Source organism: Heterocephalus glaber, unplaced genomic scaffold, assembly GCF_053883595.1.
Source record: "Heterocephalus glaber isolate CG9 unplaced genomic scaffold, H.glaber_assembly_v1.0 deba00000347, whole genome shotgun sequence".
Lineage (NCBI taxonomy): Eukaryota > Metazoa > Chordata > Mammalia > Rodentia > Bathyergidae > Heterocephalus > Heterocephalus glaber.
The window spans coordinates 44910107-44925833 of NW_028258143.1; the positions used below are offsets into that span (position 1 = coordinate 44910107).

At 34.5% G+C, this 15727-nt stretch overlaps 1 protein-coding gene across 16 annotated transcripts in view; it reads right to left on the reverse strand.

Annotated features, from left to right (window-relative positions):
* Cobll1 (cordon-bleu WH2 repeat protein like 1) overlaps positions 1-15727 on the reverse strand; it is a 151427-nt gene that overhangs the window by 8172 nt on the left and 127528 nt on the right. For 7 of the 16 annotated variants that reach the window (XM_021265510.2, XM_087199621.1, XM_087199618.1 and 4 more), the window contains 6 exons: positions 12892-13045; positions 12383-12457; positions 11115-11252; positions 6867-7095; positions 5834-5955; positions 935-2475 (listed from right to left, as the gene is read on the reverse strand). In XM_021265510.2, the coding sequence (XP_021121169.1) occupies positions 935-2475; positions 5834-5955; positions 6867-7095; positions 11115-11252; positions 12383-12457; positions 12892-13045 (2259 nt within the window). The remainder of the gene's footprint in view (positions 1-934; positions 2476-5833; positions 5956-6866; positions 7096-11114; positions 11253-12382; positions 12458-12891; positions 13046-15727) is intronic. The other 9 variants (XM_021265466.2, XM_087199626.1, XM_087199661.1 and 6 more) reach the window with 7 other exon arrangements.

The window sequence follows — 15727 nt, forward strand, 5'->3', positions numbered from 1 at the left end:
TTCCCTGATGCTATACCAAAATATAAACATAAATGTAAAATATATGAAGAGATATTCTTCAAGATAAATATTGCTTTAAAATTAAAAAAAAAACTTACTTGGCAGTATAGTGAATGTTCTTTTACACTAGGAATGTTTGAAAAAGTAGTATAAAATACTTCTGGAACTGTCACATAATGTGAAAGTATTCTTTAAACACTACCAGAATTAAAGTACACAAAGTATTTCTTAAAAACTGCATGTGGATTATGGTGATTCATGCCATGAATTTCATCCTCTTCTTTGACTATGTTATCTGAACCTGGCATAATACACTACTGAGTTGACAAATTACCAAGGCAATGGCACATAAATTATTAGATAGCAGTTAGATGATGATCTGGTAAATAAACAAATAACTGGAAAAGGTGATATGAAATTAACAAATGGGGAATTAAAACTACTTTCAATTTAAATTAGTTACATGTAACTAATGCTAAACTAGGGTTGAATGTATATAGAGGAAAATGCATAGGAATGCTCGGAAACTTTAGTCTTTCATACTGCTTGTGTTTCATATAATGAAAACTATTTTGCTATTATGTAGTACTATAAAATTGGAGGAGAAACTAAACCAGAATGTCCAGAAAAGTTAAGAACAAATCAGCAAACACCAGGAAAATAGTTACAACTCTAAACTTGGAAACTGTACAAATGTATGAAGAAAGAAACTTTAAAACATTTAATAATTACACAAATGACCTTAGAGCAATAATTAGTCAAGTGATCTGAATTACAATTCTTAGATTCTACGTGTTTCTGATTCTTTGCCTATAGAAGCATGATATCCTGTTAATATGAATTCAGTTGTTAACACACGAACATACCAACATGCTGTTATCCCTTATTTTAACCAGGTTGCATCTGAGTACTCTTTTTAAAAAGGTAAATTTACCTTCTCTGTCACATCAAGTCGTGGGACGTCAGAAAACTTATTTACAAAGCAGGTCTTCTCATCTTCTGTGTTGGCTGGAGGCTGGACAACATCGGCCTCACTGGAGGACTCCGTGCGCACCCTACTGAAAGACTGTGACCTTTTCACTACAGCAAGGGCAAACGGCGAAGGAGTGGAACTGGAAAATGGTCGGGGGGCACCAAAAGCTTTCAAAGTCTTCAGATTTACTGCTGCTGGCTGAGTAGTGGGAAGAGGCACAGGCTTAGGAGCTATGGGCGGAGGAGCAGGCTTCTGGGTGAAGACAGCATCATCAGTGTTTTTAATGTGGGGCTGTGGAGTACAGAGAGTTGTTTTACTTAAAGGGGAAAGAGGCTGCTCTGGAGAAGGCAGTGTGTCCCTTTCCACATCTTTATTTGAGAGTTCTTTTGGGGTAGGATTAGGTGCAGTGTGTGTGTTCTTCGCAGCTGCAGATGTGACATATTGGCCTGATGCTCTCTTCTGCATCTGCAAGAAAAAAGAATTTGGTTTGGCCTGGGGATTTGAAGCCCGAGATTTTATTTTTGACTCCAAAATATTGTTTATGTCTTCCAAAGTTGGTGTGAAAGGAGGCATGCCAGTGTCTCCAGTCATTCTGGGAGGTTTCAGAGGATTAGTCACGGCACCATCGGGAAAGCTCATAGCCCTGTGCAACTGATGCTCTGTTCTCAAGCTGGGCTTGGGTTTCAGGTCTTGCTCAGGCTTCATTGGGCCTTCAGAAGTAGCAGTGTTTTCTGTTTGCATGGAAGTTTCTTTCACATTCTCAGAAACATGCTTTTTTCCTAAAGTATTTATCTTTTGATTATCTTTAAACACCATGGTTTCCGATTCCCAGTCTTTTTGTATTTCCAGGGATTTGGGAGGCACTATTTTATAAGTCGTCATTCCAATTTTGGGTATATACTCTCTTGTAATTTCATTAGAAGGTTTTGGTTTGGGATTGTAGTCCTGTCTGTAAAGTGGAGAGTTCTTTAGGTAAGAAATGGTTGAATTTTTATCAATCTTATCTACAGGAGACGAAAGCTCATCATTACCATAGGCATAAACTGGATCCTTCCTGGTGGGTCTATCTTCTGGATGTACAGGTAGGGAGCCCTGACTCCTCAATCTACTTGAGGCATCTACAGCATCTTGCAGACTTAAGGCTGAGTGCTGAGTCAATCTGTTATTTGAAGTTTGTACACTTTCATCAGGCAAATGATGATGTTGGTGATTCCCATCAAAACTGTTACAGGAAGGGGTCGTCTGAATTGCTGCATCCTGCATTTTTGTCTTTTCTCCTCTGGGTTGATTGAGTTTTTGGTCTGGCACTGATATTACTGCTTGAAGACCTTCCTTGGAACTCAAACTATCAGGTTCACATGCTTGACACTTTGACAGTTTGTCAGCTCCCATGTTCATGTCCTTCCTTTTGGCTTCATCTTCTCCACAGATTTCTGTTCTTCTCACACTACTTTTCATTTTATCTTCTGTTTTTGTTGCAAGGACAATAGTTTCATTTTGAACTATTGAGAGGAGAAACAGTGTATTTTAAAAAGTAAAATAATTCCAGTTTTCAATGGCTATCTTACCCAACTTGTAATCAGTTTGAGTGTTGCAAATAAATTGTAGCTCATTCATTATACAAATGCAGATAGCAGCATACTGAGAAAATAGTATGAGCTGTGCAACCATAAAGATTTCAGTTTGGAGCCTATTTAACTAGTGTGGCCACAGGTTAACTAATAACCCCTCTGAGCCTCATTTTTCTCAGATGGAAAAGGTGAAAAAAGTACCTTATATTATATACACACAAATAATTTATATAACGGTTTTCTTAGGATAGGGAATTGCCTGGAACAAGCACTCCACAGAACACTATTTTCCTCCTTACTGTAAAAACTTCCTATTTCTTTTCTCTCTTTCTTCCTCCTTCCTTTCTCTCTCTCTCTCTCTCTCTCTCTCTCTCTCTCTCTCTCTCTCTCTCTCTCTCTCTCTCTCTCTCATACAGGGTCTTCCTGCATATTCCAGGCTGGCCTTGAACTCACTAAGTAGCCTAAACTGGTCTCCAACTCATTGCAATCCTGCTTTTTTCTCTGCAGTGCTGGGATTAGAGGCATGCACCACCGCATCTGGCAACATTATTGTCATTTTTAAGGACATGGACAAATTCAGAACCTGTATTATTCCCCTTTCTTCCATTTAAACTCTTTTCTATACTTCCTAGAGTAGTACATGTGTTTCAAACCTAACATTAAAACAATTCCAGCTAATGTCAGTTTTAATTAAAGCTGACAACAGAAAACATTACCCAATAATTTGAAGTAAAAACAATCTAAGTTAATTGTCTTATTAATTGGGTGTCCTTGCTAGCCTTTTGGAGGAATTTGCTTTCAGTCACAACATGGGTGATTTCATCTACATAAAAACAATTATGTTGGTTTTGATTTTTCTGTATGAGCAAAAGGCACCCTCATTCCAATGTCAGAGCCCAAGAAGGAAAACAATCACCCTTTTCCTTGCATGACTTTTCCTCTTGATTCTAGTTCAGCTCTCCTGAAAATGAAAATCACTTGGCAGTATCTTGGTTAACAAAGCATCAACTACTACTCAACAAGATAGCAAAGAGCTAAAACAGGGCATCTGGAAACATGCATCACGAATATGCACCATGTGCCTAGTGTTTAGCACCTAGCACTGAAGTGATTTCTATACTGTTGCCCCCATAAAGAATTGTTTCACCAGTGTGATTTGTCCTTGTCTTCAAAATCCTAGTGGCCTCCCTTTTTGGATAAGGTAATAGTATGCAGAGTACAAGTGAACTGTCTAACACAATTATTTGGTAATGACACTTAATATTCTTTATTGTTTGCAAAATTCCTATATTAAATATATAATTTTGAAATGGAATTTATTTTTAGTCCTCCCAAATAAAATGCAAATATTATCAGATCATGTGTCACTTATTTGAGTGACTTCCTTCTTCAATGAGCAGCAACCACCAACTTTGGTGATACAAAAATTAAGAACACTTATGATTAGGAAGCAGGGAAGAGGCAGATTTCTACTTCTGCTCCTAATTTACTTGGTTCATAATTATTTAATATTTATATGAAAAGCATTTGAACACCATTATAAGCACAGACAAATTTAACAAATGGTTTCTGGCAGCAGGAAATGAGCCTAAATGTATTTCTTTCTCTCATTTATTTCTCATTTTCCACTGAATATAAGTATTTCCAAGTTCACACAATAGAAACAATTTCCAAGAAAAAGTAAATCAGTGTAGAAATGTATTTTAAATGAAATTCCCTAAAACAAATACAAATTAATTTATTTTGGGACTTCAAATTTCTACTTTTCACAGGGTCACACTTGTCTAACTCTAAATTTCTCAACATTTCACAGTTATTCCCCCTGATTATCAGGCCAGAAAATCTAGAATGATCCCTGAACTTATCAGTGACTCTGTCCTCATCCATATCTGACAGTGCTACTCAGTTTCCTGGAATGACTTGGCTGTTTCCCAAGGATGGAGAAAATTGTCCTTTCCCTACTCAAAACCAATACTGACATCCACTATCTGATGAAAGGATAGTTTAGAAAAACCCATATGGTAGGTGAAAGGAAAAACAGAAACCTACTTGAAGGATAGCAGAAGTTACTTATTTTCAAAATCACCTAAAAATTAACAAAGGTCATTACAAAGCATATGCAAATCAAAATCAAAGCTATGTAAATACACGTGTGACTTTAGCACTAACTTAATGTTAAAATTATTTAAAAAGAAAGAAGCAGCTTTTAAATGAATACTCAAGAGGAATGCTATTGTCATTACAGCATATGCAGTGAAAAATTGAGTTAAAAAGAAAAGAACGGGAAATTATTTACATTTCCTTTTAGACTTTCTCAGTGTATAGTAAAGTGGTTGTGAACATGGAAAGAACAAATCAGAGGCATCCACAGATGTCACACACACATAAAATGATATTAGAACTATCCCACTATATTATATACATTTTCTATGAATTTTAATTTTATATATTGACTTATATTAGACTGAACATTCATAAGCCACTTCCTTCACATTTCCTTAAAACATACCACTGCATTTCTTGAATTTTCTACTGCACACTGGTATTAATTAAAATTTAATCCTAAGTATATATTTTAAGGCTATCTCAGCAGTTAGGTGCTATGAGGATTTCATACTCTGATCTAAAAGTGCTTAATTCAGTTGGAGACTGCAATATAGAATTGCATGGCTTCTTGTAATCAAGTAACAAAATAAATGAAGTTGTAGGATTTGAATAGGCATGGTTATATACTGTAGATTAAAACTGTTTTCTATGCAAAGATAGCATGATCATAGGGCAAATAAGTGATAGCACTAAGTGAACTGTATCAAGAGAAAACTATAAAACTACCTTGATTTGGGGCTGACAACTTGAAAACAGTAGTGAATAAGGTTACATAATTAGTCTGTTTGGTCCCTGAATATTAGAAAGACAAGTTTTATCCAAAGTGTAGCAACTTGATAAAGTAAAATAGGCTTGCACTAGGGAGTAAGAAAAAGGAAAAAGTCACAAATAGATGCAGAGAGGATACAATTTTAAGATCCCAAATTTAAGTTACAGAGCCTCTAGGATTTAACAAAAATGTACCCATGATAGTTTAGAGGCCACTTTGGAATAATATTGCCTGAGTTCACGTTCTAGGACTACCACTTAACTACTTGTAAGATTTAATATCTTTGTGGCTCAAGCACCTGTAAAATGGGACTAAAAATAAAGCCACCTATAAATGAGTTAATATGTTTTAATAACAGTCTTTGGCACATGATAGTTGATGACAGTGTTGGCTACTGCTATTTATATAACTCACCATTCTTTTGATTTGGGCCCAGTGACTGCAAGTTCCCGACATGATCAGCTACCATATCTTCATTGCTTGTGCCATACACAACACCATGTGCCCCTCTGGAAGATGTGATAGTGTATGTTATACTGTTCAAACACACAATAAGAAAAGAGGCAATAATCTCCAAAGACAGATGGATTGAAATAATCATCTTTTTCTGTCAAATACTGGAAATGTAATAGCAAAATAAAAAATACAACTGAGAAGAAATGCTGTTATTAAACATTAGGTTTCATATAGTGGTCGTATTCCAAAAAAAAAAAGAAGCTTAGTAAAGTAGACACTTCCAAACCAGTGTCTTTAGTTTGTTATTATCAGTCATTTGTCTTTTAAAGAAAAAGGACATTAAATGAAACATTTTAGACTTGCATCTGGCAAAGTCAACTATATAAATCAGGATGTGGATTGACTATTTGGAGACAATCTCATGTAAATTATGGTAAACCTCTGATACACACTGTTTATTTCGCTCGGTTTATTTCATCTTTTCTCATGGTGTTACATTTCAAATATCATAAAAGTGGTCTAGACTATAGCTTTCAATTCCTAGGATCAAATAGGAAGTGCATTCTCCTGTGCAGTAAGGGTGAGTATAAGAATAATACTGGTGATTTATCTTTGTACTCTAATATGTGAAATTGTTTTCATATACCTATCGGTGAAAACCCTTCAGGAGAATTTGGTAAAAGTTGAAAATTAAATGTTTCCTTTAGGTCAAAAAGGCAAAATACCCAAACAAACAACTTTAAATTTTGAGTTAGACAAGTTATGGGTGATGTGACCTGGAGGGATATTAGAACTATTAAATTTTATTTTCTTTGAACACAATTGCACGCAAATAGGCACTTTACTAACAAACATATAATATAATGGTAGTAAGACGGGTGGTCTAAACAAAAGGACAACTACATTTGTGTTTAAAATGTCAGATCTATACTTAAAAAGTATGGTATTAACTAAAGAATCTGCCAACACTCCTGGCATGTAGACTACTTACTGTCCATCTGTGTTTGTAGCTTGTTTTTTTTCCTTGGAGTTTTGTGAGGCCTCTCCACCATCAGTGCCAAAGACTGAGTCAAGATCCTTCTTCAGTGTATTTATATCAGTAGATACAAAAGGAATGTCTGGTGACTTCAGAGAAATATCTTCAGCCTCATCTTTGGGCACCTCACTCAGTTCTTCCTTCTCTTCTATCTCTTCAAGGCTATAATCCGAGCTTACTCCAGCTACAAAGCAATGCAGATATAATCCTAAATATTAATTTACCTTATTGATCCTATACGATCCTGGCAAGGAATTATTAATTGAACTCTTTCAAAATCTGGTTCAAAAGTAACAGGGGAATACTTTTCTAATGGTGAATAATCATGGTAATATATAGCCAGATTATCTCAGACTCATACAACTCTAAAAACAATCTGTCATCATTCTAACTTTTACTCATGGAAGTTTAGTCAATCCCACAAACTTCAAGTTAAATATCCCATTTAGGAATATATTTTCAGTTACATGATTTTATATTCATACAGTAACCTAGTAATGCAAATGAATAATTTTTAAAATGCAAATTAGAAGAACATGTACAAGGACATGTCTAGTTTGATAAGGTAGTTATCAGTACTGACGATACTTGAGAATTACCTGAACCTCTTTTGAAAATACTGAGGTTGATACCCTACCACATAGCTATTAAATCAAAATCTCTAAAGGGTGGGTGAAGAATTTTTAAGGTTCCTTAGGTGATTCTAATGTAAAACCAAGGTTAAGAGTCACTGATATAAATGCCTAAGATAATTTTAAAACACAGAAGAATAAATATTAAACAAAAGGAATTAATTTTCTTTCCCAGTCTGATTCTGAGGCAACTTCCTTTGACAATTATTTCCTGCACATTATCAGAAAACATAAGCTTTCATAAACAGTTATCCATATTCATGTTTCATTTTCTATTTAATATAAACAGGAGCATACTATACCCAATGTTGTTTCCCTAGTTTTTTCCCTTCACTTCATTTTTATTAAATATTTTCCTATATTAATCATTATGTGTATGTTAATTCTTTCCAATAGTTGTGACAACTATTTTATTGTACAAAATATGTTGTCATTATTTCTTGTACTTATTGTAAAATAAGCTTTGAAATTTCAAATAAACAGTGAAGTTCTAGCTTTCTGCTTAAAAAAATTAAACATTTGCATTTGTACACCAGGATCTTAATGAAGCTCAATTTTACCTCTGTGTACAGAGATTGATTTAGCATTAGGTTATTACAGTGATCAGTGTATCTAGACAATTTAATAAAAAGTTTAACATACTTTTGAAAAGTTTAACACATTTGAAACATTTAAAGTACTGAAAATGTATTTCTCTAATTTTATCTCTAGGTATACAGGCAGAAAAGTGTGTTATTTGTGCTTTTTAAGAAATAAATATGGAGCTGGGCATCATGGTGTGTACCTGTACTCCCAGCTATTCGGGAGGCTAAGACAGGAAGATCATCTGACCTCGAGGCTGAGACAAGGAAGTAAGGGTTATTTTAAAGGTCTTTTATTATTAAAGTTACTTAGAAAAATGTTGAAGAACTTAGGTGAATTTTCAAATATACAGATGCTGGCAAATGTTTTATCATGCCATGTGAAATACTTATTGTGATGTCATTGTGTAGTATTATGTGCTATGACATAACCTACTATATCTAGTAATAGCAGCAGAAGTGTTATTTCCACAATGTGAAACTGTATTAAGAAAAATAAAAGGCTATGATAGTTTGGATGGAAATGTGTTTTATAAATGACTCCTCAGAATATATTAAGCTCTTCTGGACATTATATTAACTGAGGTAACATTTAAGTTTATTCATATTCTTGGTCATTAAGCTTATTCTTTCATGTCTATCACTAATATTTCAGAGATACACAATTTTTCTTTAAGAGCATGCCCTCAATGTGAAGCTTGTTTCAGTTAAGACAATGAGTCATGAATGGCATCTTTCAAAATATTTTCAAATTATTTTTACAGATTGTATAACTTGATAGTTACAAGAATCACATAAGAGTTCTTACATGTATATATCTACTAATTTGAAAAGCATTCTTGTTATAAAAGGTCTTAGAAAAGACAATGACTCCCTTAAAACGTTCTAAACATGCAAGAGAATTTTCATTCTGATGTTTGACTAACATAGACTTTTTGGCCATACCACACTGAACATGCCCGATCTCAGCTGTATGTGTTGACCAAATTATAGGACAACGAAAAAGAAACTGTGGTACAGACTATGAACCATAAGTAATTTTCACAAGTGATGTATAATAACTACTGTATTTTAGCTTTGCAAGCTCTAAAGGCAAAATATTCATTTTCAAAGAATAGTGTCCAAAATCTGAAAGTACTTTAAAGATCTAACTACTTCTGAAGTATAAATATTAAAAATTATTCAAAAACCATTCAAAAGTATACACATTTAAATTTATTTTACACATACTATGATTTACATAATTTCAATATTTTCATCTTAATTTTTTCAGTCCCTTTAAAGATAGAAAATACTAAAACAAAAATTTTAAATAAAAATTATTTAAAATTTAGAAAATCTAATATATAAAAAAGAAGTATAACTATTTAAATTTTAAGCTTGAATAACTTCTTCACAAGTAAAATGCTACAGACTTTCAAAAATGTCTTTTACTTGTGAAGTTACTAAAACTTAAAATTTAACTAGGACTTTTTTGATAATACATTTTTCCTGGGGATCATCAGAATGACAAAATTGCCCAATAATTATTGTTCCTTTGCTAAAATATAATTTTATGACATTAATCCTATTCAAATACACTACTTTTTCTTGTTATTCATTCACTCAAAAAACAGTCACTGTGTCAGAGCATTGTAGTTGCCTCCAGAGTTGTTTTTCCTTCATCTTTGGAAAATGAGATATAATTTCCACTTGGTAAAATTCACCATTTTAGGAGCCGTTTTTTGAATTTTGACAGACATACAGTATATAGTTGTGTAACTATTGCCACAATCAAGACGTAGAAAAATTTCTGGTGAATACCTAAATTTCTCCATGCTTCTCTGTAATCAACCTCTTCCTCAAACTCCAGCCTTTGGCAACCATTACCTCTACAGTTTTGCCCTTGCAAAAATGTCATATGAATAAAAATATCCAGTATCTCTCCAGTTGAGTCTGACTTCATCATTTGACATAATACATTGGAGATTCTGCATATTATAGTTGTTTGGCTCAGCTGCTTGTTCTTTTTTCTGCCTAGTTATTAGTATTGCATTCCAGTATGCACAGTCCAGTTTGTTTACCCATTTTTCAGGAACAGTTGGATCGTTTCACATTTTTGGCAATTATAAATACAAAGCTCTCACACAGGTCTTGTGGGTACACAGATTTTTCACTTGTCTTGGGAAAATAACTATAGGCAGTGCTGCTGGGTCATACAGAAAATGGATATTTAAATTTCTCTTAAAAAATTCTCAAGGGCTGTGGATATAACATAGTGGGGAACACATGCTTGCCGTGCATGATAGCCTGGGTTTAATTCCATTCACAAACCCATCCAAAAATGAGGGAACAACAAAAAAAAACCCTGCCAAACTATTTTTCAAAATAGCCACACAATTTTGCATCCCAAAAGGAGTGATAGTATATGCTGGTGTGAAGTGACACAGGCTTTTCTGAGTCACTGAAAAATTGAGTACAATTATGATAAAATTCAAATACTACATAGAGTTTTGCTATCATGTAACAAAATAGTTCCAAATTTTTAAATAGAAAAAGCAACTGAGAACAATATTATGGACAATAGCCATACACAGATAAAAAAAGGAGTATTTCAATAAAGTATACAAATATTCTTTAACACATATTATATTACATTATATTTTAATATAATATAGTAAATATAATATTTAATACTATGTTAAATATATTTAAAATTGTATATATTATATTATCAAGTTCAAACAGTTCCCTCAAAAAGTAGAAAGTCACATAGAAAAGAACAGGAAATCATTTAGAACCACTGATTTCATTAATCCTACACTTTGTCATATTCATTCATATAGTTAGAGAAAACAGCACATGTGAAACTAAGAATTTTAAGTGAAAAGAGAAAGACTTCTTTGGGAAACATTTTTTACAGAAAGGCTTAACAAGGAAGCAGGTCTGTACTTGTTGAAGCCTTAATCTGCATAAACAAGGCCCCAGCCAGGAGAAGCCTGACCACCTACATGTCCAGGAGGCTACGGCGGCCTCAGGGGTTCCAGGACCCTCGGAGAGTGAGGTTTCATCTGGCAGTTTGGGCGAAGCGCGCTGTTCCTGATAGAAGAGCCCAGGGCCAAGGGAACCTTCTGCCAAAGAAGTAGAATCTGTAGAAATACCACTCGGACAAAAATGTTAAGGCAGGCAAAAACCATGAATTTCAGAAGCAATCAGATTTGTTAGCTTGTAATCATCCATGTATTAAACAGGAAGAGGTAAACAGGAATAAAGGGAGAGGAGCAGATGTGCACACTGGAAGAGTATGCACATTTTTTAATATTTCAGAATCTCCAAATTTCATTGCATATTTTAAGTTAACATTACTCAGTGTATTTCTCTTAAAGAATAAGAAGTCATTGATACTATGTTGAGAAAAAAAAAATCATGAGTTGTTGCATAATAGTAATATTTTAAATCACAAAAAAGTGAAAAATTCTGTTAAAACTTCAAACTCCTAAGTATCATGTAAAAATTTCAAAATTCAAGCTTCGATGCTCCTGTGCCTTTCCAAATTTGCAAATAAATGATAAAAATTAGGCAGTTACATTAAATAATTTTCATATTTATCAAATCGTCCCCATGCTAAAGCAGTAGATAGTAATATTCTGTTATAATATAATATTATTGGCCTATCATATTCACTTATATCTAACACTAACTATGGGTAAGAAATTTTTATCATATGTATAAGACCTACTTAGAAACTATCATTGAAAATATTGGAACAGTATTATTCAATTTTTACTGGAATTTCATTTATTTAAGGAGAATCCATGAGTTAAATAATAGAAAGTATTTAACAAATTTTTAATCAGATGTTTTTAATCATTAGAGCAGGATACCTAATATGCTGAATTCATATTTGGAACAGGTGCCTAAAGAAATTGTGCTTACATTTTAATGTAAGTTTTCTTCTAAACACAGAGAAGTACCTTCCTAGCCATGATGCGTCATTACTCTTGGGGGAAAGGAGGTTAATAAATGTCAACCTGACACTGCAAAAGGAAAGTGAGGTCAAATAGGAAAACTACTCAAGGTACAATTTCAGAAATGAAGTTTTCATTCTAATCTCAAATCCTAGGGGGAAAAGACAAGGAAAATTCATTTCATCATGTAAATATTGGGAAATGAAGCTCTTTTCTCTTTCATACACAGAGCATGCTGGCTAGATGCATTTCTCAATTGTCATGAAAGTTCTCTTTCAACAATAACACGGGGTGGAGTCAAGCTTTCGTACCTGGGCTGGGGAGCCCCTCGGGAGAGGTTGCTTCTGAAGCGCTGTCCGGGGAAACACTATCTCCGGCCTGCAGGGCTAAAAGAAGCAACACAACTTATACACAAGTCATAGTCACAAAGAAAACAACTCCTGACAGTTAGCTCAGTTATTTTTATATAATTTAGAAAGAAATGAATCCTAACCTTGCTAGAAGCCATTTTACTATCCAACTCTGAAATGACTAAATTCTTAGATTCTCATTCTAATTGTAGTTAATCCTGTAATAGCAGAATCTTTCTGAATGAACTCCCAAATTAAAATATGCTCATTTTAGAATAATGAACCTATACAACATTGTCACTTTATTTATTACAGATTTTTACAAAGTAGTTAAGTAACAGTGTGATAAAGGACTATTTAAAAAGGCTAAGTATTATTATTTAATAAAAAGATGTAAGTTATGACCTATATCATTTCTCCTGTCTACATTAAACAATACAAATACGATGTCATGGAAAGAGCAATGTTACCTGTCACGTGGCCATTTTCATCACTTTGATGCAGGGGTATTTTGGAAGGTGGGGAAGGTGCTTTTCGCTTTGTTCTTTTCAAAGATGAATTCCCTTCAGATGTGCTGGTGAGTGGCAGTGAGCCTGTCCTCGTTCTGACCACTTCACGGGGACTCTGTAGAGAACAAAACAACCACAATCTATATTTAGAAATTAATTGCAAGCCCTAGGAAGACTCTAAACTTTACAACAAACACATCAAATACCAAAATGGAACATAATAATAATTCATTCAAAAAACATAAGGGCAGTTCATTCAAAAAACATGTCATGTTCAGAAGCTATGCTGTGGGATGGATATATAAAGAATAATTAAATATGGGCATTTTCAAGACATCTAGGCTGGGATGGGAGACAGACATGCAAATAATGAACCGCTGTCCAGAGGGCAAGTGAGGAATACATTTAAAAGTTAACTTTAAAAGAAAAATCTGGAGACATTATTGGATGTAAAGCAAACGATGAAAAAGGGAAGGCTATTTGTACATTAATAACTGGCTTGATTAGTCTCTCCCTGAAACCCAGCTTATAATTGCAAAACATTGCAAAAAACTGTATGTCCACTGAAGAAAGGTCCTTTGATGTCACTAATCACAAACAGATAATGTTCCACTCACAGCAGGTGAATGTCAACAGACCCTAAGACAAGTTTGCCCCAGGAAGCTGGTTGATATCCTCTGGTCAATTGCCATATTATCTTTATTCTTCACAACAAAACTGCTTTAAAGTTGTTCCCAGTTTGAATATCCAATTTAGCTTTTCCCATTTGAGTCTCTCCAATTAAACTTTTCCCAACCTTTGATCTATTAAAACTTTCCCCATCAAAGTCACCAATGACCTTGGCCACAAATATATCAGCAGTCATTTCTCAGAACTTACTTACGTGATCTGTTAGCAGCATGAAAGACAGTTGACCACCCTTCTACAATCTTTATCTTGCTTCCAGGATACCACATCCCTTCCTGTCCAGGGATTCATACTCTCTAATCACTCAGTTTTCTTTGTTCATTACTTTTCATCTCTTACCAACATTGGTACTGCTCAGGGCTCAGTCCTGGGCCACATTCTCCTTAGTATCTATGCTCACTCTCTTGGTGATCTAATCTAGTCTCTTGCTTTTAAGTATTATTTATGTGCTTATGAACCCATGCCTCCTCTTGGACCTCTGTTCTGACCTCCACTTCATGTCTATAGCAGCTTCACGTTAGCATGTCTAAAACTGAAATCCTGACAATTCTGATCCTCCAAACCTCTACTATCTCAGCAAAGAGCAAGTCATCTTTCCAACTGCCCTTATCTATCTCACAGTCAAGTCCACACTGAGTCCACCATGTTGGCTCCACTTTTAACAGATATCTTCAATTCAGCTCAACTTCTACGACATAGTCATCAAAACCCTCTAACGTTTTCCCACTTGGCACCGAAAAAATCAAAGTCTTTATAGTTGATGACCTGACCCTGAAGTCTTTCAGATCTTCTTGTCCAAGGCTGACTGGCTTTCTGGCTACTCCTCCCACACATCAGGAGAAATCTTACCTCAGGATGGTTACCTTGCTGTCCCCTGAGGCTGGGAATGCTTTTTTTTTTAATATCCTGACAACTCAAGGTCTCGCTTCCTCTTTTTCTTCAGGTTATTTCTCCAATATCACCTTTTCCATGAGCTCCATCCTGACTCCCAACAATTCCTATCCCCTTCCGAGCTTTAGTTTTACAACAATTTAGTATCTTTCTAACATAGTATATAGTTGGTTTATTTACTTGTTTATTGTCAGCTCCTATTAGAAATGACTAAAATGGCAGGGGCTTTTTACCCCTCCTCTCTTGCTATTATTTCTAAAACAATGTCTGGCTCATAATATTCAAATATTCCTTGAGAAATGAAAATGAGTTAGACATTGCCTTCTTCTTCTTTGGTAAATAAGAGACTTTGATAAACTTGGACTAGGATTATATAAAAAGTTTGGCCCATTCTCATCTTACAAGGCAACATAAGTACATCTAAAGGCAGTTAACAAATTCATGAAAAATTTTTATTATGTCTTGCCACACACCAAGAAAAACTTGACAAATTTACTATTTCATAACTTTCTAATATTTCTGGCAGAGAAAAAAGGAAGCATTCTCCAAAAGAAAAGAACTTTGATTTTGTTATCAAGACTGCTGCCAACTGTGTGAAATACTAAAAAGGAAGGTGGGTCACCTACAGTAGCAGGTGCTCGGCTTAAGAAACCCATCATTAACCATTCCTCATACAAGGCAGTAGGGACAAGGTGATGGGACAAGGTGGCATCAGGGTGATCTCTCCAGAAGTCAAATGATGAACTCATTCCTTCTAGTTGTAAGTGACTAAGTCAACCCTGCTCTACCCACTCCCACCACAGCACTCCAGAACTCTCTGTAATGGAGCAAGAAAGCAGCTAAAACTTACTATCTAAAACCCAGATTTTAACTCAGAGTCACTAAAATCTGTTCTGATTAAATTGTGATTACTCCCATGCAGAGGATATGAGGGTGGATCCTCAATGGACCTTTGAAAAAATTCAAGAGAAGGGTCCCCTGCAACAAATAGCTAAGAAAGAAATGCAGTGAGAAATGAGCATATTTCAATATTTTAAGTAGAATATAAAACTTAAATAACATTTTTACTGATCTCTCTGTGTTCTGAAACTGTCACCTATTATCTTATAAAAGTAATAAATTTGGAGATCATCAGGAGAAGGCTTAAAAATTCTAAAAGAATGTCATTTCACTTGTTAAAATATTTATCTGAAAACCAAAAGCAGTAGATGTTATTTCT